At 37.2% G+C, this 21755-nt stretch overlaps 1 protein-coding gene across 1 annotated transcript in view; it reads left to right on the top strand.

Annotated features, from left to right (window-relative positions):
* Positions 1–21198, top strand: part of LOC139974905 (glypican-6-like) — a 40141-nt gene extending 18943 nt beyond the window's left edge. Inside the window, exons 3-7 of the mRNA XM_071982454.1 lie at positions 5535–6226; positions 12584–12837; positions 14224–14353; positions 15945–16119; positions 17222–21198. Of these exons, the coding sequence (XP_071838555.1) occupies positions 5535–6226; positions 12584–12837; positions 14224–14353; positions 15945–16119; positions 17222–17436 (1466 nt within the window). The 3' untranslated portion in view covers positions 17437–21198. The remainder of the gene's footprint in view (positions 1–5534; positions 6227–12583; positions 12838–14223; positions 14354–15944; positions 16120–17221) is intronic.
* The last annotated feature ends 557 nt before the right edge of the window (positions 21199–21755 follow it).

Genomic DNA, 21755 nt, shown 5'->3' with positions numbered 1-21755 from the left:
TATAATGATATGTACACAAAGAAACGTTCAAACGGAAGAAATAAGAAAACAATAAAAGTAAAGATGGCATAGGAGCATTCCATTGATGCTTTCACCGAGCTGAATTGTAAGTGGTACCGTTCCTAAACTGTCAATTAAAAGCACAGTTGGGTCAGTTTGAAGTGAACATGACAACTAATGTGTATGTATAATGTTACGCAGTTCTTTTCACAAATAGCATACTATTAATGCAGGCTATGTATAGTAACAGCTCAAGACTTGATATGGTCATCTCTTCAGTTATTGACCCCCAATTTTAGAGTGAGCTAGATATGATGATATGTACACACAGAAATACACAAATGGAAAAATATGAAAACAATTAAAGTAAAGATGGCATAGGAGCATTCCATATCTTCATATTGTTCTTGTCTTTTAATTGGGATCACAAGCTGAATGATCCACCTCTATTTATCAAATATTAAAACTTAAAGGCTATTTAACCACCAAGAGTCAATGACAAATGGCCTCTATATAAATACTAATTAACCCTCGAATACTGTACATCTATGCCGGCCTATATAGGATAAAAAAACCTATATCAAATTTACCACCTTTGGCCACATTCTTGTTTATTTCTTTCAGGCAAACAGAATGCCACTAATATTACATATAATATATAATATTATATAGCGATTATACACCTGTAGCGCCCAACACAATATCTTTCCTCCCTTTGTGAGAAAACTATTTCATTTAATAAACATTAACATTATGATTTATAAATGTTCAAGTAAGCTCTGATTTTTTTCCTTCAAATATCATGCCTCCTCCCCCCCCCCCCCCCCCCCTCCGCTATCAAACTAATATTCAACGAAAAACAATAAACAAAATATTCACAAATTTTTGTAAAATTTTGGTATCATATTTTTTAACTAATAGAGCTCTTTGCTCCCCAGAGTTTGCCTGTATATACAGTATATCCCTGTGAAATCGTTACCTATACACTAAATTAGTTATCACCACTCCCTAATGACCAATAATGGTACTTAAACACCCTCCTCTCCATACCTGTTCATATGGTTAAAAGCTCTGCAGTCATCCCTCACTCTTGCTTCAGTTCTTTAACTCCATGGTTGGTCTCGTCATGAATCTGTCATCAGCTGATCAGGCAGAACCCTCAACATAACCCTTGACCTCATTTTGTATAGATAAAATACTCTCATTCCTGTAGTATATAGTACAGCAAAACTATCCCTCCCTACAGAGATTGGGAGGAAGTTGAAGGCTTGTAACAAGTCCAAAAGTACTTATTTGTGTACATATATCTGTCATCACCTACCTAAAGTTAGACCCCAGAGCTGCAACTATTTGTCAAAATATCATGTCTTATTTAGTAATTGCATGATTTATCGACTGGATTTCTTGTAGGTTTGAGGTTTCGGTGATACTAGGACTAGTTGGGATGAAGTCCGATGTGTAAATGAGCAAGATTAGGAAGGCAAAAATAGAGCTTAAAAGTAAAAGTATTTTGTTTAACAGAATGACTACTGTTCTCTCTCCCCTCTCTTTTTTTCCACTTCTTTTTTTATTTCTATGAGTCATTCATTCAACAAACAGGGTTGATCCAAATCAGTGTGTGTGACATAATTGATTTCAAAGTAAAACCATGTGATGTGGTTTTATCCAAATTTCAGCAAAGGTCTCTAAAAGAGCAGAAATGTGTAGCATTATTTGAATGCGTTATTGCAAAACTAGAAAACATGGGACTTCAAAATATCAGATAATTGAAATTGTAGCGAGTTGGAAAATCCAGAGGAGTGAAAAACCGTCCAGCACCCCACCGGGATTCGAACCCGGGCCTTCCGCTTTGTATGCGATAGATAGGTTAAATAGATCTGTAATGCAGATGATTGGCAAGTGTTTCTCAATAATTCATCCATTATTCCCATGACAGTGTTCAGAGGGAAGGGAGGGGGGGGGGGAGGGGCTGGGCAGAACCTTTTTTTCCCCTTTTGTGTGTGTGTGAAATGCATCCATTAGTTCTATAAAGGCTTTTAAACATCTGTAAATTCTAGTTGACAGTTTTTGCAGCCAGTTGCAGCCATTTACATTTTGTTTTTAAATCTACTCTTGAACACTGGCCGTGATGACTCTACAATTTGTCCGTCATTTGTCCGTTTCTTCAGCGGGCATTGTGGAGGAGGAGGAGGAGGTTCATCCCATTCTGTCCAGATAAACAAAACTGAGAGAAGCTAAGAGAACAAACAGAGACATTCATAAAAGTTTACAATGGTAACCTGCCCCCAGAGGGAAACAATTACCCAGAACAATAAACATTGCTGAACTAAACGAAAAGAAAAACAACCAAATACTTCACAGAGGTCTCAACTGTGAAAGATGAACAAAGGGGAGAAAAAAAAACGTGGTATACTTTCAAAATGATGGTTTGTCATTGCATGGAGCTATAGCTCCATGGTCATTGTGACCATGGAGGTCTGTTTTTACCTCCATGTTGTGACAAAATGTTTAACTCTAATTGACACCTCCACCTGAAATATTTACTTCGTTGTCCCTCTTGCCTGCCTCCAACAGATAAACCTTCTGTGCTATCTAGTTTATAACAGTTGTTACAGATACACACTCTGATCTATCTACTGTAGTTTAGAACAGTTGCTAACATAGATTTATCATATTTTAGAGTCAGAAATTAACTTAGAAGCAAACATGCAAAAAAAGTGGATATTATATGATGTTTTTATAAAACATTAGACTTATAATCACCGGGATTGCAAATGTCAAACAATAATCTTCTATCCCATAAATGAACTGTAGAACACTTGAAAAAATACCATACAAGAATAAATAAATGAAATGATTAAATAAATAAATAAAAACATTAAAAGACAAACCTAAACAGACTACAGTATGAGCAAATGAATAAAAGGATGAGGAACCTGCAAACAGAAGGAGTGAGCGATAGCTTGCCAGGAATAGACTTCAACTTTATTAATTGTATTTTTTTTTTCTGTCTCAAGTTTTTTCCCTCCTTCCTTCTCCCTTTCCCTTCCCCTTTTGCATGTTCCCGTCCTCTCCAACATGCCCTGGTGATCCTGTTTGTTCTCTCTTTGCACTTTGTTTCCTTCAGTCTAGCCCCCCCCCCCCCCATTCCCCCAGTACAGGAGGAAGCAATTAATATCAGTGGTGTGGAACATAAATTATAACTTCACTTCCAACATGAAGGGCCTATCTCTCTGATAAGAATTAAAGGATATTTGCATCAGCACTGGAACACAGATCCATGTGTGGGTGGGGGGGGGGCAGAGAGGTTGCTTTGGGTGTCGTTTAACCCCGCCCCGAAATGCGAGATTACATAAACCTATGGTATATTTACTTCCCTAGCTACTCTCATACCTATCTCCTTTCAAATCATGCACTTTCCCATCTATTGTACATGTACCTCATCGCAGCCGCCTAATTTGGTGCAACGCTTGCCACTATGCCACCCATGATCCAATGTCACCCAACTCTGGGTAGTCACCATCTTCTCCAAGTCTTCTTCAAGCTCTCACAATTCTTTTTCTTTAATATTTACCATTTTGTATAAATTTTCCTATATTTTCAAAGTGTAATGAATCTATTGCTGAAAAATAATGTAATATTTAATAGTGAGTTAAGCTTACATCATTCCAACATACAAACAGGAAAATAATAGAATTAACCAAATTTGATGGAAACAAAGCTAAGGGTTTGTGAAAATGTACATGTTGTAAACCATATAATTAAATATAAACTGTTATATGCTACCGCATCATGGTCAAAGGATCATCTACCCTGCATTAGTCATCGCTGTGTGTGGCGTTACAGACCTGATGCTGCACAGTGTGCATATGCCATATATTCGGATGCTTTTGTCGTATGTAGTTTGTCAGTTGGCATATGACTCGACTGTACCACCACAGTTATATAGCTAGAGAAGTGTCATGGTACTGATATTGGCCTCCAAGGTCTTCCAAATGGAACTATTTTCCCAAGGAATTGTCAAGGTTTCTTCACAATCTGTAGTCACAGTCTGTTTGAATCATGATTTAATGGACCAGGTGACTGGAAGACAATGGGATCACTCACCACCTTGTTAGGCTAACTTGTCAAAATTTTAACCATCAAACCGGGAGATTTATGGCTAATCTCTCCCTCAGCAGCTATTTTACAAGAAAAATTATTTGACCGCCGCCACCTGCCGACCCACCAAATTCCCTTCATCTTTTTCCAATTTTTTGAATTCCCCCCCCCCCTCCGAACTTTTTTGTCAGAAAGTCTTTTCGAGAGTTTGAAACGTTGGTGAAGAAGGGTTCTATCAATGTCATTTGGGAATTCTGTCATGACACATCATATTTCAGACTGGCGGTTAAACATTCCACAGAATCCCGCAAAATTCTGCCGAAAGTGCTACTGTTATTGGAACTCCGAGGAGGAGGAGTGCGGGGGATTAAGCTTGTCACGTTATAAATTTTGGGAGTCTAAAGTCGCTTAAAAATATAGGCCAGTGAACCAGATTCTTAGAATGATTACATGTTTTTTGCCACTTTTCCAGAATCATTTGTCATAAAGTTGACTGATTCCATCCAAAGTTGGAAAACATTAACTTCTAAATTAACATTTGGAAATTTAGTTCCAAATTAAATTTTGAATAGGAAACATGCAAACTGCAAAGATGTACTACATTATTGGCTAACAGCTAGGGATTTGAGCTACTGAAGTGACCTAAGGAGTTTTGTAAAAAAAAAAAATTTTAATCCCAATTTTAATTCCTCCAATTATGAGTCATCCACTGTACCGATGCTTACCCCAACCCTCAACCAACCCTTGTTGCTCTTAACGGCATAATTTGGTTATCGAACAATTTTCCAACCATGAATTTAACACACCATCTCTTCTTTTTTTTTTTGAGCTTTGAATATGTTCACCTTCCACTCAGTTATTTCACCCCCAGGCTGTAAAACTAGTTTTTTTTTCCCGTCTCAGTGGGAGCTCATGAAATTCTCTCATCTATGATGGGAGTCACTCCGGTAAGATTCCGGTAAGATGGTATGAGAAGTCAGCGGTTTTACTTGATACCGTAGATAATTCACCAAATTGTCCTTGCAGCTGTAGAAGGGTAATACTGTCCGGCTCGGATTAACATTCCCGCTGTTTCTGACAGAATGACTCTGTAAGATAACTGCTGGAGCCCCATCCAATCTCCTAACACTTCTTAGAAAGTATTAGTTTCTAATAGAGCGGTTGGCATATTTAATCAAACCGTTGTTTGTAACAAGTTTTTTAGACCTGCAAAGTGGATTGCCAATTGCCTTAAATTCCTTATCCCTTTTACTTTGATCATTTGGTTGTAGAATCAAAAGTGACAGGTTTCACCTGTTTTGGTTTCCCTCATCTGTTCTTCTTTGGCTGGCTGCATGACCCAAGTGTGACCGTACATTGTTTTTTTCTTTTTCTAACATATAACAATAACTAAAACATTTTCTCTTCTTTCTGTATATTTTTGCCTCGGACAGGTGAATATGAAGATTTATTGCAGTACGGAGAAGACGGTATTCACCAGCACTTTGGTCGGAGCCATCCGAACATCGCCAGTAACATGCATCGCAGCTTTGAGCTCCTCTTTATTGACCTACAGGCGTACCTCCAAGGACACAACATAAACATCGACAGAAGCCTCGGCGATTTCTTCGACGGGTTGTTCCCTCACGTCTATTCCGCTTACATGAACGTGGGACGTCTGAGCAACATCTACATGCAGTGCCTAGCCAGGGAGAGGACCGTGATCTCGCCGTTCGGCAGGGAAGACGACGCGTTCTCAGCGGACTTGCAGAATTCGTTGAAAGTCACGAGGACTCTGTTACAGTCCCTGAAGCTCGGCCTGGGCGTGCTGAATACGACGGAGCACATGCCACTGTCGCTGAAATGTAAGGAGGTCTTGACCGAGATGAGGTACTGCCCCTTCTGTCAGGGTCTGACATACGCCAGGCCGTGCCATGGCTACTGCCTCAATGTCATGAAGGGTTGCCTGGCCAACTTCATGGACCTGGACATCTACTGGACGGAGTACGTCACGTCCGTGGTGGATCTGATTCGGAGCAGCATGTCCGCAGACTTTGATCTGCAGCAAGTCATGCACTCTCTGGATGACAGGATCGACAGAGCCATCGACTACGCTGTGGATAATAAAGACGATATTACACATGCTGTAAGTATTGTAATAACCTGTCTTTCATTGAAAACAATTTGACATGAATCCCCCCTCCTCCCCTGCCCTTCCCCTCCTCCCACCTTCCCTACCTACCCTGCATTCTTGCACCAACATTGTTTTGTAAATATGTTGTAAATAATAAGTTTTTCAAAAAGCGAGAAACAACATGGTGCACAATTCTGACTTTCCCCGATGACTTCACACTGTAGTAGGCTATGTACAAGCGAGATTGGACAAGAGTCTATAACAAACTGTGACTAGGTAATCTGTCCACTTTCCCCGATGACTTCACACTGTTGTATATAGCAAGATTGCACAAGAGTCTATAACAAACTGTGACTAGGTAAATCTGTCCAGGGTGAAAGTTTAGTCGTGTAGAAGGTTGCCTAGAACGGATATAAGTCGCACTAGTTTACTGTAGCTTTGGGAGGGAATCGTGTTGAAAATCTGTTAAAGCAGCATTTTGCGTCCTTTTCTATGATTTTTCTCAACCTCACTGATTCCACTTTGCCATAACGACATACATAACTAGCTAATCTATTTATATTTTACTTCAAATGGTGGCATAAAAGTCGAAAAATTTGCAACTTTCAACTTTGTTGTTCTCCAAGATATTTTCCGTTGGGAACCCAATAAACCTCGCCCATAATATGAATATTTAAACACTACGAACGTCATTGACAAATACGTAATATAACACCACGCTTGATTTGTGTACAGTCTATATGGCAGTTGTACCAGGGAGTTGCATAACAACTCCCTGGTTCATGTGGTTGTACCAACGCAAAGTCTTGAATCTATATTTAGCAATGGCTCATAACTAAACCTGCATCTCTGATTGGTTGCATTCAAACTAGTGGGTTTGGCGGAATTGTATACGATTAATTTTAACTGCGGAATTTGTCGAGGACACTCTTCTGATTATCGACATAAATCGTTAATTACTTGCTAATTAATGCTCTTGGCAGGGTGAAACTTGGATGGTATCTTAGTTTGCTGTTTTATGATTGATACATGTAAAAAAATCGATGCACATGATAAAAAGGTGGAAAAAAGTGACCCAACGCAAAATGCTGCTTTAACGGGCAGACTGTCATTTGAATAATTGAAGTATTATTTCAATAAACACATCAATACTGGCAGAATAAAAAGCAGGCATGTGTCACAGTCAGTGCATTGAGGAACATACTCGTCACATGTGCCCCACTACCACAACTTTGAAAAAGCCGAAAATCTGTTTCATATTTAGGAGGGGATCAGTCAATAGTGATGTGACCCATTGATCTTCTGCCCCCGAAGACAAAAAGGCTTTAACCCGTCTAGTATTTGAACCTGTTAGCATGCAACGACCTTCGTGACATTTCTATGTGTGTGAACTCTAGCCTGAAGCCTCATCTGTTAACAGGTATTGGGGCACTAATCCCTCCATGATTGTGTTTTCATGACTTTTGTGTCATGTAGGATGTTCCTTGAAAAGCCTTTTCCCCTGGAGGTAACTTTCAAGGAGATTATTTTCTGGTATGCTGTCCAATAACAAACTTCCTTTTTTTTCCCTTTTTTTTTAATAGTCATATGACTCTACTCTTCTAGGAGTTGGCCGAAGAGAAAAACACATTGCTCGCTTTGATTGTGTGTGTGTGTGTGATGACCCTGTAGGTTTTATTGTACACTATGGACAACATGGCGTTTATAGTACAACTAACCATTGTCTGTTCGTAGCTCTGTAATCTTCAAAAGAACACTGGATTACTCTTTGCTTTCAAAGCTTTGATCATATTTCAAAAGGGTTTGGTTTGGTTTTACTTCCCACCTATCCCTTTGTAACTTCAAAGTAAAAACTATAAACTCTCCAACTGTTTCTCTTTGAAGAATATAGATGATAGCCAATTTTACGAATTCAGGGTTTTGAATATAACATTTCCAAATGACAGGGAGCAAACTTTTTTAGAGTTAGCTACAATATTATGCTTTACTGTGTACAATTTAGTCAGTTCCACACATAGTATAGCCTACTGTGAAGTGTGCTGTTACTCACTGGTATTGACCTCACAGAAAGATAAACCAGTGGTCACCCCATGATGATCAAATTGTTTTGTTTATTTTTATGGCATGATGTTTACCTCTGACTTTGGAGGGATTTATAATTGCACTGAAACAGTGTAGGTATAATGACCCTCTTCAGTATGTTGAAATCATTTACTAGTAGCTAGGGTTACAATCTCCATCAGTACAAACACGTTTTGAACATTGCTTTGAAGCAAATTGTTCAAATTGACTGGGCTCCTCACTTACCTGTCTCCCCACAACCTTAGCACTCTCGTTCTACCGTGCCTAGAATGACCTGGTAACCTTTACACACTGTGCACCCTCTATGACCGGCCCCTCAGGTCAATGCCATTCCATCTCATTCTACCATCCAAAGTGCCAGCATCGTGCGTTTTCATCTAGATGTTCTTGCAATTAACGTAATTCTTTCTGCACTCTGACCGCGGATCTTAGTTTTTCCATCCATTGGATACTGAAGTAGTTTACCAAGAAGCAAATTATTCAAGTTGGTTCCTATAACTTTTTGGTGGGGGAGGGGTTGGGGGACAAAGGAGAGGGGAGTGAGGGTGAGGGGACAAGGGGGTGGTGGATGAGGGGGTGGGACTGGAGGACGAGGGGAGGGGGGCGAGGGGGTGGGGTGAGAAGGATAGCACTACAGATGTCCTTCAAGATTATTAACAATGTATACTGTACTGTGTATATATGTGTATATTACTGACAATATGGTATGCCTGCAGTGAAGAGAGTACTATGTATTGTGTATGGGCAATCCACAAGAAAATGGACAGTGTACCAACAATTTAAACGCATTGCAACTAAAACAAAATTTGAACTAAAACAACAAATGCACATTTAAAGTCTATGTATTTTAAGATTTAATTTCAGAATTATGTCTTGGAAGCATTTTGGTACCAAAAATTAGGATTAAGTAATAATCATATTTTCATCCCAGAAATGTGATTATTTTGTGATAGGAAAGTTATCTTCTATAAAAACAATAAAAAATATGTACAAATGGTGTCAAGTCCTCCTATAAGGTGAGAGTTTATGTCATGAAAAACTGATTGCAAAATATTTTTTTTTTTTTTTTCATTTTGCATGTTTTGTCTCATTTCAGTGATATCATAAATCAGCCTATGAAAATGTCCTTCCTGTTACCGAAAAAAAAAGACAATTTGTAGATTATTACTAAAACATGTAGATTAAATGTTATGAACGTTATTATTATTTAAAGCAACCTTTAGTAGACCAACAATATGGAATTATTAGAAAGACATATTCACTCTTCGCTTGTTTGTAAGAATTGATAAAAATATAGACAAATAAGGACAGTAATGGAAGCACACATTTTTACAACCCCACACAAAAAATTTGACTGCATGGGACTATGGTACACATGGTACAGTACTCAAAATATCAAGTACTCGGAAGCATCAGCAGGTACTCCATTCTGAGTGTTTGACTACAGTACTGATTATATACAGTGGCAGAGCGTCCATACAGTCGGGGGGGGGGGCGGATGCCCCCCTGACGGACTCAAATGGACTGCTGGCGCCCTTTTTACCACTTTTTACTTATTCACGATTATTTAATTTTTTCTTGAGCTCTTATCTACCTATTGACATTTGTAACATTTTGTTGGCAACGACACCTATTTATTCTTCGTTTATCTGCAAATTATCAAGGCCATGAAAGGGTCATTTCCAGCGATCTAGGGAGCATCTCTACTCAAAACATTTCTGTACGCTCTGCGCCAACCTGTGGTGGCGTTGTGCTTACTGTAGATAGTGTCAAAAGCGCCCCTACAGACCATTCTCGCCGCCCTTGACTGATACCCCTAGCTCCGCCACTGATTATATAAGTGCCTCTTCCTGATATCACATAGATGGTAATTACTGCAGGTGTAGTTTGCTTTTAAAAGGTTAGTCCAGAGGTTTTTTTTAAACAGTGTAATTAAAAAAGTTAATGTGTAAGAATTGAATAAAAACATAAAAAAAAATAGTCACTAGAAATTTAAATTAATGTCTCTGTTGCATGAATAATTTCTAAAACTAAATCTAACTTTGATATATAACTGTAGGAAGAATAGCCCTTTTTTTTTAAAGCACTCGGACAAGATTTATTAAAATTGTCAAATTCTAATGGTAGTTTTGAATTAAAAATTAACCCAAAGTTAAAAGCCAATAGTAAATATCCATACGGTGAAAGAATTAGACTATAGACCAGTGAAGTGAAAATTGATGCAAGGCACTTGGAGTACTATTAAAGCAGCATTTAGCGTTTGGTTGCCGTTTTCTACTTTTTTGACATGTCCATCAAGTTTTTTACATATATCAATCAAAACAGCAAACTAAGATATTAGCCAAGTTTTTCCCTGCCAACAACGTTAATTGGCGAGTAATTAAGGATATTTGCAGATAATGAGAAGAGTGTCCACGACAAATTCCACAGTTAAAATTAATCACATACAGTTCCCCAAAAACCCACTAGTTTGAATTCAACCAATCAGAGATGCAGGTTTAGTTATGAGCCGTTGCTAAAAATAGATTCAAGACTTTGCGTTGGTACAACCAGGGAGATGTATGGAACATCTCCCTGGTACAACTGCCATATAGACTGTACACAAATAAAGCATGGTGTTGTATTACATAGGCCTATTGGTCAATGACGTTCGTAGTGTTTAAATATTCATATTATGGGCGAGGTTTCTTGGGTTCTAACGGAAATATCTTTGAGAAAAACAAAGTTGAAAGTTGCAAATTTTTCGACTTTTATGCCACCATTTGAAGAAAGATTTAAATAGATAAGCTAGTTATGTATGTCATTATAGCATAGTGGAGTCAGTGAGGTTGAGAAAAATCATAGAAAATGACGCAAAATGCTGCTTTAAAGAGGACATGGGCTTTCGAAAGCAATAAGGAAGAACAAATTTTGTTTCAAAAGACAATAGAAGAGGAAAAAAAAAAGAGAAAACAAAAGAAGAAGAAGAAAAATCAACAGTGACAATCTAATGTTTGTTTTTTTGTTTTTTTTAGAATTGTTATGAAATCCTTTAATAGATCAGTTATTTGCCAAGATATGTGTTGATTATAATTATCCTTTGCTTTGATTGATGTGTGACTGTTTATCCTGTCGTTGATCAATACACCCACTAATGAATACTTGATGGAAATTAACGCCTCGCTCATCCTCCATAGAGCGTAAAGTTCAACAACTTGAGAACAGTGTCAAGTAAAAAAAACTTGTCAAGTTTGATGATATGTCCCGTCAATTGGATTATATTAATTAACATCCTGTACAGTGACATCTTCAATGTCCACTGCGGTTGTTATACGCTTCAAGGTTAAACCGAGAATAATATTAAGCAATTCATTTTTAACAAACATACTTCCATGCACGTATATCTTATCCAGTGTTTAGTTGTCTCTCTCTATCAGTGTACACAGTGTGGAAACAGTATTTTCCTTGAACAGGAGGTCAATTATATGATTCAAAATTAAAGATTAAAATATTAATAATCATCAAATGAAGGTGCTAGTATTAGAATTATCAGACACATGTTAAGTTGTTAACATAGTTGTATGCACTGACAGTTTGCCACAACTAGGGTTATTTTTGTTGTTGTTGTTGTCCCTCTTTGTCCCTCTGCCTTTCCCTATATGTCCATTCCCTACTGTACTCATATAATCAGAGATGTGCTCACATTGGGCGGCACGGGGCGGCTGCGCCCGGCAGTTCTGAATGCCGCCCGGCACAAACAGTATTTTAAACATTTCCGCCCGGCACTATTTTAGATGATAATTTAACAAATTTTACCATAAACAAGATTTGGGAGAATACATGGCACAGAATAGGAAAAATAGCTCCACCTAAGCATACTTCATGTGCAAAATTTGTCCAGTGGGGAGGGGATACCCCACCCATGAGATCCCTCTCCCAGGGTGTGGATCACACTACCGCACAATCCCGGCCCGGCACTCAAATATTCCTGAGCACATCCCTGTATAATGAATCGTGTGTGTACAAAACCATCAAAACTGAGCACAGATCAAGCGATCACTTTTACAGTTTAAAAGCTCATTATGCTTTTTCATAATTAAAGTGTTGTCAGTTTAGTGTCTTACTCACACTTACTCTTTTACCTGTCCTCAATTCAACATGAATTCCACCGAAAGTCTACTTTACCTATCCTATCAAAAGTAAGGTAACATTTAAAACAAAAAGGAGTAAACCCTTCAGGAAATAACTGAGATAATTTTCACAATTTGTGTTGTTGGGATATTACTATAACTTCTTCTCCCTTTGTAGGTCCTGGAGCGATGCGGGCCTCCTCCACAGATGAGGCAGAGTAATTACAATGACTACGCGATCAACTCGCCACCGATGAACGTCCCCATCGCCCCTAACCCCGGGATACCATTAGATGAGAGGTTACTGAGCTTTGTGGAGACCCTGGATAACTCCAGAGGGATGTACCGTAACCTACCAGCTAGTGTCTGCCAGGACGAATCCATGTCATCACAGTCCAATAGCAACTGTTGGAACGGGAGAAATGTCGACAGGTTGGTCATCTTCTTCCTCCGATTGAGCATATTAAATCCGTTCTTGAGAAAATGAATGCAGAGATGTTAGTTGTCTATCTTAAAGCAGCATTTTGCGTCCTTTTCTATGGTTTTTCTCAACCTTACTGATTCCACGATACCATAACGACATACATAACTAGCTTTTTCTATTGAAATCTTACTTCAAGTGGTTGCATAAAGGTCGAAAAATTTACACATTTCAACTTTGTTTTTCTCGAAGATATTTTCCATTGGGATCCAAATAAGCCTCGCCCATAATATGAATATTTAAGAGCTACGAATGTCATTGGCCAATACGTAATACGCACAAGACCATGCTTGATTGTGTAGATTGTCTATGGCAGTTGTACCAGGGAGCTATTAGAGTCCAGCTCGCTGGTTGTACCAAGTTACCAACTCGACGTTTTGAATCTATTTTTAGCAAGGGCTCATAATTTAACCTGCATCTCTGATTGGTTGAATTCAAACTAGTGGGTTGGGGGAACGGTATGCGATTATCATTAAATTTGTAATTTGTCGGTGGACACTTTTCTCATTATCTGCAAATGTCCTTAATTACTCGCCAATTAATGCTTTTGGCAGGGAAAAAACTTGGCTACTATCTTAGTTTGCTGTTCTGTGATTGATATATGTAAAAAACTTGATGGACTTGTCAAAAAAGTGGAAAACGGCGATTAAACGCAAAATACTGCTTTAAAGAATGTAAAACTTAAGACAGAATCTTAGTTGTGATATCATAGTCCAAGAAAGAAATCTAGGAGTGTTACTAGTGCTTCTGTAGCTATATTATGTTTTAAGACCTTTAAAAACTTCCTCTGGAGGGTCCCTATCCCAATGTTACTGGAACCTACAGGGTCATTTCTCCAAAATTAAAATGCGGTATTACAGAATACAACAACTTAGAATACTAATGCAGTGTTTTGTAACTTTCAATAAAGTATCAAAATAATAAAGATTTTTGTCTGAGTTTGTCCTGTAAAGGGAGTATAAAGTGACACAGAAAATTGCCGGATATGCTAAATGGTCCTAACTTTTAAAAAGAACGACTTAAAACAAACATTTTTTGAGACAGTTTCACAATTTCGTTACAGACCTTCAATTCTATAAAGATATATATTTATATATCCCGGTGGAGGCTGGAAGTTGTTTCACTGTTCTGGATTTTCCAACTCATGACAATTTCAATTATATATATATACATCTTGAATCGTAGTGAGCTGAAAAATCCAGAACAGTGACAAAACTTTCAGCCTCTACCGGGATTCGAACCTGGGCCTCCCGCTTTATATGCGGACACCCTAATATATATCCTTTTTTTGTATAATATTTTCTTCTCTTACGTTTATCCTACCTTTCACCCATCAGGTACACCGAAGAGGTAGTCGCAGATGGAACCGTTGCTCAACAATGGAACCCCGAGGTACCCCTGACGGGTCGGGAACCGGAATTAGTAGATGCTCTCCTGTTGATGGATAAGTTACAGAAAGCAGCCAGGGTAAGATAACTTCTTAAAAACATAACATTAGGCAGAATTCCTCTGAATATCACAAAAGTTAAAATGAGCGATGTTTTCTATAGCTACAGTATTCAGGATTTCAAGGTTTTCATCTTTGTAATATGCTAAATCTCTGGTAAGCCCCTTTAAGGCTGAATTGGTTATGACCATGGCTTCTCAGCCAGGGCCTAGATGTTAATGTTAATCTATTGTTTTATAAATTCTAATAACTCAACCAAACCATGTTCTTTGAACTTTATATGACACTCATGTCACCCAGAAGACACCATTTGTCCATTACAACATTGTAAATGCATTGTTTTTTTTTTGTGGTTATATAAAGTTCTTATTCATTCCTATTGAGTTTTGCGTTGCATCTGAGGAACTGATCTAATGGTAATGTGTCTTAGACTAGGTAGCCCAGCCACTTTTAACTGCTGAGCCACAGATACTTTAAGGGTCATTTCCCTGCAAAAATTTGATACTGGTAAAGAAGAACAACCCGTGTCGATAGCATGATTTTTAACAATCTACAGTATAATATATCAAGATTTGAACCTCAAGCCACCCTTTGAAATGAATTTGATTGCATTTCATAAGTCAAGCTTAAATAACCATAGTCCACTCCTCAACAATCTTCTCGGTCCCGGTGCTAATATAGTAACAATCACGATGTCTACGACCACAATTAATTACCACACTATAGTTACAACATTGGTAGGTATGAGGATTATAATGAGGGCGACATTTGTCAAGATTGGCAAAAACAATGACAGAAGGGGAAAGAATGAACAAAGTTATTATATTATAAGTATGGAATGTATAATAATTAAATTTGTATTTTATTCAACCATCCCGTGCAATGGTTACCAGTAATATCTGTGTATGCTGTATCACACACTAGCATTGCCGTGATAAATCAAATCAAAGCACTACCTGCAAATAGGATACAAATGCCAACAAGATCTTTTGAAACTTCTACGTTTTTGTGCAGACAGATCATATTTACTCCACTAGTCACTTACATGTCTCCTCTCAACAACTGCACTCTAACTCTACTAAATCTCGCTGACATCTTAGGCACAGTTATCTCCCAGTGTCGGGCCCATTCTGGTCACTAGTCACTTACATGTCTCCTCAACAACTGCACTCTAACTCTACCTCATCTAGAAATCTCGCTGACATCTTAAGCACAGTTCTATCCCAGTGTCGGGCCCATTCTGGTCATGAGTCACTTACATGTCTCCTCTCAACAACTGCACTCTAACTCTACTAAATCTCGCTGACATCTTAAGCACAGTTCTCTCCCAGTATCGGGCCCATTCTGGTCTACCGCCATCCTTCTCATTCTAACCAGATATTTTCCCCTTTGAAATATCTGGTGAAGGAAAGGGTGAGCATTACCTATCTCCACTCATAACATGCAGTCAATTTGCCTAACATGCACCTTCAGGTGGTAGTAAGCCTATTGGACCCACTTCCCCCACCCCCTGGTTAAAACCAATTGCTCATGCCAAGTCTATTATTTTGAAGTTAAATATAAATACTTCTTCCTTTTTTCCTTGTTTTTGGGGGGAAATTCCATTTTTAGAAAACCAAAATGATTCTGGAGTCTTTCGAGGAGGATGAGGATGAGGAGTTGGGAGACTACATGTACAGTGGTAGCGGCAGTGGGGAAGAGATGGGAAGCGGGTGCGCCTTCTCAGATGACGAAGACTGCGAGACGGGTAGTGGAGGAGATTTAATTGGTAGGGGAGGTAAACCAGGTAAGATCATCGGCTAGATTGTTCCGACACTTTTTTACTCATTTTTGATTCCTTGCTGAAGGCCGAAGGAATCTATGCGATGGTGATGGTGTGTGTGTGTGTGTATGTGACTCTTTGGCCCGTAAACACGATATCTCAAGAAGTTAAAGTTGGATGAACTTCAAACTTGGTGTGTGGGTAGCCCTTAGTTAGTAGATGATTCCTATCGTTTTACAAGGAGTTCAAATGTCATTTGAGGTCAACAGGGGTCAAAGTCTGAAAACCACAGTCTGTAAGCACAATATCTCAAGGAGTAAGAGTTTTTGGAATTTCAAACTTAGTATGTGGGTAGCCCTTAGTGAGTAGATGTTCTCTATCTTTTTTGCACCTTCGGGTGCAAAGTAATCAGAGGTTAAGGTTTTCTGCTCAGCAATTCAGCTCGTTTAGAAAATCTTGTATCTAAAGTTTCTTCTCATATTGGCAAGGAATCACTAAGTCACGTGACTTTCTGGTTAGTTTTATACGCCTGATAACATAAGTGGTATTAACAATGTATAAATGTAGACCCATGTTTCCATTAGAGTCTAAGAAACCTACTTCCAAGGAACAGATTTCTTCCTGAATACCTTAGTCCAAATAGTGTATGGTCTTAATTAATTGATAGATTCTGAGACTAGCATATTATTACTGAACAGTCTACTATTACATCATTATCATTCAGACATATCTCTTGACGAGGCAACTCTTAATGAACTCCGACAAGACTTTTCCACAATCTGTTAATCTGTTTTGAACTTTCCCTTCCTTTGTCCAAATTCCATCATCCTCAATATTTTCAGTCCAAAAAAAATATTAAAAAAAAGACAGAAAGAACGTACTAGAGAGTGTCAAAGTTTTGATGGATAAATGTTAGCCCTTAAAACTACTCTCCATCCAGGGATTAGAGTTGACAAGCCCTCTAAAATCACTTCCTTCCTGTCAATTAAAGAGAGGAAACTTTCTCCTTGGAAATTCTCACGGACTCTTACGAGACGAGTGAAAGCCGGTCGAAATGCTCAAGGTATTGGAACCCTACCAAGGATGTCATTTAATCGCATATTTCCTCGTTTCTTTCCTGCCTTAGGTTCACCGAACATCACGCCTACCAACACCGATCTACGGTACAGCCCGACGCCAGAAAACAAGCTGGGAGACGATCCGGATAAGGCCGACAGTCGCCAGGGGGATGAAGTCGGGACCACCAAATCCAGTCACTCGAATAAAAGAGCAACTCAAAGTGCGCTACTCACAGCTTTTGCAACGATAACCGGCTATCTGGTGGTCAGGTGGAGCTTGTGACTGAACACAAGATGACAAGGCTTAAATGTATATTTTTGTAAAAGTTTTAAAGAGATCATGATATTTAAAAGAGGCTTAGTCTTTGAAATAATCTCACAAATTGAGTATAATTTTTATCTGCGAGCAAACAACCTAGATAGGTTTCATTTGAAGAAATGATGCACAGTGAAAATCTGTGCACTAAAATCAAACTTTTTGGAGCCCCTTTTTGAAAGCGAGTAATCTCAAAAATCTCAAAGTTCATGGGGGCTGTTGAAAATTGGTTGTGTGGCAACCCATTTTCCCAGTTTAATATCTATATCCCTACTAATCCATAGGAAATGTTCTTCATTAATATGAAGGATATTATCATAGGAGATGTGTTCCTTTATTTATGGAAATGCTTTTTCTATGGGATATATCCTAACAATTAAAACCTTATTGTTGTGCCAGTAAGCTATATAAATATTGATTATGTATTTTGAATAATAATATCTCAAGGCAGTTTCTTCCTCAGCTGAGAAGCATTTATTTGGTAAGCTTATTTCAAAGGGGAGGGGGGGGGGCAGTGTGACCTGTACCAAACTTGCCGAGTGCCTTTTAAATCGTCTTTCAAAGATTGAAACCCAAAATTCATAACCAATAGATGGTTGGTAAAGAGGGATATTCAAACCATCTTCCATTCTTTATTATGCATATTTATTTAATATCTTCCACTAATAACAATACATGCATATGCATTACCAAGGGCATGTGATCGCTGATGTAGAACCTGTGTTCAAATTTTTTTCCTCAAGCATTTTCCTGGAAATCAGAAATACCCTTTTTTAGTAAATTATTTATATTTTTTATCTCTTCTCATTCAGAGGAGAGCAAAGTGATGGGTGTGAAAAGCACACTAGTTTCCCTGTAAAGTTAACATGTGAACTAAAAGGAGAAAGACAAGTTGCCAAACACATCATGTTCGAACAGGAATAATTCTTGCCAGGCATCTATAACATAGTCTGTGGTAAAAATTGGAAGGTCTGGGAATAGAGGGCAGTACACTGACTTTGTAAGTTGCAGTCTTAGAATGTTCCAATAAAAATACTCTGTAAAAATGTTCATATATATATTTGCATACATTCAGCTCAAGTTTTAAATGGAAAGTGGTTGGGGGGAGGGGGGGGGAGAGGAGGAGTGTAAACTCCCTTGTTTGCTCAGTTGCTGAGAGACTTGGTTGTCATAGAAGGTAGGCAGTACAAATTTGAATTATTTTATATTATGGATGAAATATGCTATATACCTTCGAAAGGTAGTACATATAAACAAAGAAAGATAGTTTACAATACTTTAAGAGAAACTGCAAAAGTTCACTTCAATTTGTGAATAAAAGTGGCATGTTTCAATTACTGATTTGTCGCCCTCTTTTGTAATCATCATTGGTGGAAGATCACCAATTAAAAGAAAAAATTCAATCTTTAGATAGAATTTTATTTCAATTAATTTTCAATTTTATCGATAATTTCTGTTGTTTTTTTTTGTATTTGCAAATTTCTGTACATTTAAGTTGTAAATTACTGTACAAAGTAATTTCCATTTTAAACTAATTTTTTAAACTTTTTTTTTTTAAAGATATACATTCTATTAACAGTACTTGAATTATAGGGCAAGGTTGTTGAAAAAAAATAGCCCTTTGAACTAATTTTAAGATATTCTTTTTTTAAATATGTATAAAATTTGAATTAATATTATTGTTATGATTATTATTAATATTATGATCAGTTGTAAATTAATAATTATTTCAGTTCTCTCTTATCTGTTTGTGTGCTTTAAGTCCTTCATCTAATTACCAGTTAATTAATGAGACAGGCTGCATTTTGCTGTATAAAAGGTAACTTCTAGCTTATATACAATTTTTTGTTTCAAACTTGCATGCAAAGTAGATGTGAGAGGTAAATGAAAGGGGGGGGGGAATCTAGGTTAAATTTGGTGACTTTTTGCTTTTGAACAAATATTGTTTTCTAGCTCTGATAAATCAGTTTCGACTGCTAGGGAAGGGATGGGGGACTGGGGCTAGGAAATGGATGGGGGGCAGGAGAAAGGGGGATCCCTAGAACTTCCTGTGTTCTTATGTAAGTTAAGATTACGTGCAGAATCGTAAAGAGGTTCGTTGAAGTTGATAATATTTTTCTATCGTTGGTGACTTATGGAGGGGTGGGGCTTTTAGAAAATGAAAAGTAAAACTAGTACTTGTTTCACAAAACGTTCACAAATTTTGAATTTTGTCATCTGCTTTGTATGGAAAAAAAAATAGTCACAAATTTTACCATTATAGTTAAATTTTAAAAATATATAAATTTAAATTTAGTAAGGTAGTTCTGTTTGAAAATAGTGAATGAAAAGAACTTTTTTTTTTAAGAGAAAAAAAAAATTCAAAGTTTGGGTTTGCAATCTTACTCTTTTTTTATTCATGTTTGTAAATGAAGACACTGCCACAACTCAAATTTGAGAATACTCATGAATGTTGGTTTATGCCAAGCTGTAAGAAAGTGTGACACCTCTCTCTCTCTCTATGTCAGCCTAGTAACTAATTTATTTTCCAGATGCCGTGCTTTTACTTAAGAAAGAATTAATAATTGTTTATATTTTTAAGAAGTAGTAACATTTGACAGAATGCTTTGTCTTTAATACAAAGACTTGACCAAAGTTTAGTGGAATTTCTTCTAAGGTAAAACTAGATTTTTGTTGTTGTGATAGAGCAAGTATTTTTGTCTCATTTTGTAATTTGACAATGTGGACGAAGTAGTAAACATTTGACAGAGTGCTTTGTCTTAATACAAAGACTTGACCAAAGTTTAGTGGAATTTCTTCTTAGGTAAAACTAGATTTTTCGTTGTTGTGATGGAGCAAGTATTTTGTGTCTCATTTTGTAATTTGACAATGTGGACATGTTTACATCCCACTCCTTCTTGTGGTGTAATTTGTACACTTAAACTGAAAATATGACAGCTTGTATCCTTGCTCTGATAAAACTCAGTTTGTATTGCTTTACGGATGGGTTGGGTAGATTTTTTGGGCGGGGGGGGGGAGGGGGGGTGTGTGTTTGGATAGTGTATATGAATTATGAGACAAAAAGTTGTATTTTATATTGAGCATAACATTGAGCTTTACATTTTGCATATGGTTGTATCATTTTGAGCATACTCCCATGCCCCCAACCAGTTGTATTAAGTGATAGAAATCACCCTTATGGGTCAAATCATGTTTTTTTTTCATGTTGGTTGTTAGTGTCCATTTTACCATATATCAAATAAAAATGGGTTTATCAGCATTAAAAGTGGAGATTTGTTTTTTTTTAATTGAAAGAATTGATGTTTTTTTTTATTTAATATCATATTTGCTTTTGGTATGTTATTAATAAATAATAATATGTACAAATGAATAGAGTGAAAAGTTTAATTACTCAATTATTCATTTTCATTCGGCTAAACTAATGTAGGAGATTTGTTTAGTTTTGATCGTATATGAACTGAATTTGTTTAGCAATATCCAATATAATTGGTAAGAATTGTCCAGAAAAGTTGATGAATTAATTCCCCCCAAAATGATGCTTTTAAGAGAGTATACAGAGTTGTTCACTTTTTGTATTTATCTCCCATCACATGATCAGATGTCATTCTTAATAAGGTAAAAATGTATGCTTGAAATATAGTCACATGTAATCATGGGAGCAGGGGGTGGGGGCAGAATTTTGGAATAAAGCAGCATAGTAGAAAAGGAATAAAAATATTGTTTTAGTCACTTTTGTTTCTTTGTTATCATTTTCGATGTATTGTTTGGTCGTATTTTTTACTTCGGCTTTATTTTCGAGAGGATTTTCTACGTTAGCGACATAGCTTATCTTCCCGAATGGTTTTTGGTGATATAGAAATGTACAGAAAAAACAAGTAATGAGCGGCAAATTGAAAGAAATGACCTTGATCACCAAATACAAAATAAATAAATGGAAAAGATTCAAAGAGATAGGATTAAAACAGTAACAACAATAAAAAAAAAATGGAATGGTATGGTGTTAACAATGAAAAATACCAGCAATAAACTAACAATAACAATAAACAGGCATCTGCAGGGGGGAGGGGTGGGGCTTTGGGTCAGTGGTCAAGTAAAAAAAAAGTATTCTAAATATTCCCAGCTTTTTAAATGTTTACTGATCAAATCAATTCACACAGGTATACCTAACTTTATATGGCAAAATATTTTGACTGTTTACTTGTTAACCTATTAATTGTTGACATGGTAACCAACTGACCAGTTAATTATTTGGACTATAAACTGTTTATAAAAAAAACCAAAGTTGG

This window comes from Apostichopus japonicus, chromosome 10 (assembly GCF_037975245.1).
Source record: "Apostichopus japonicus isolate 1M-3 chromosome 10, ASM3797524v1, whole genome shotgun sequence".
NCBI classification, from domain to species: domain Eukaryota; kingdom Metazoa; phylum Echinodermata; class Holothuroidea; order Aspidochirotida; family Stichopodidae; genus Apostichopus; species Apostichopus japonicus.
The sequence above is the reverse complement of the archived record's forward strand: the minus strand, read 5'-3'. Positions and strand labels throughout refer to the sequence as shown.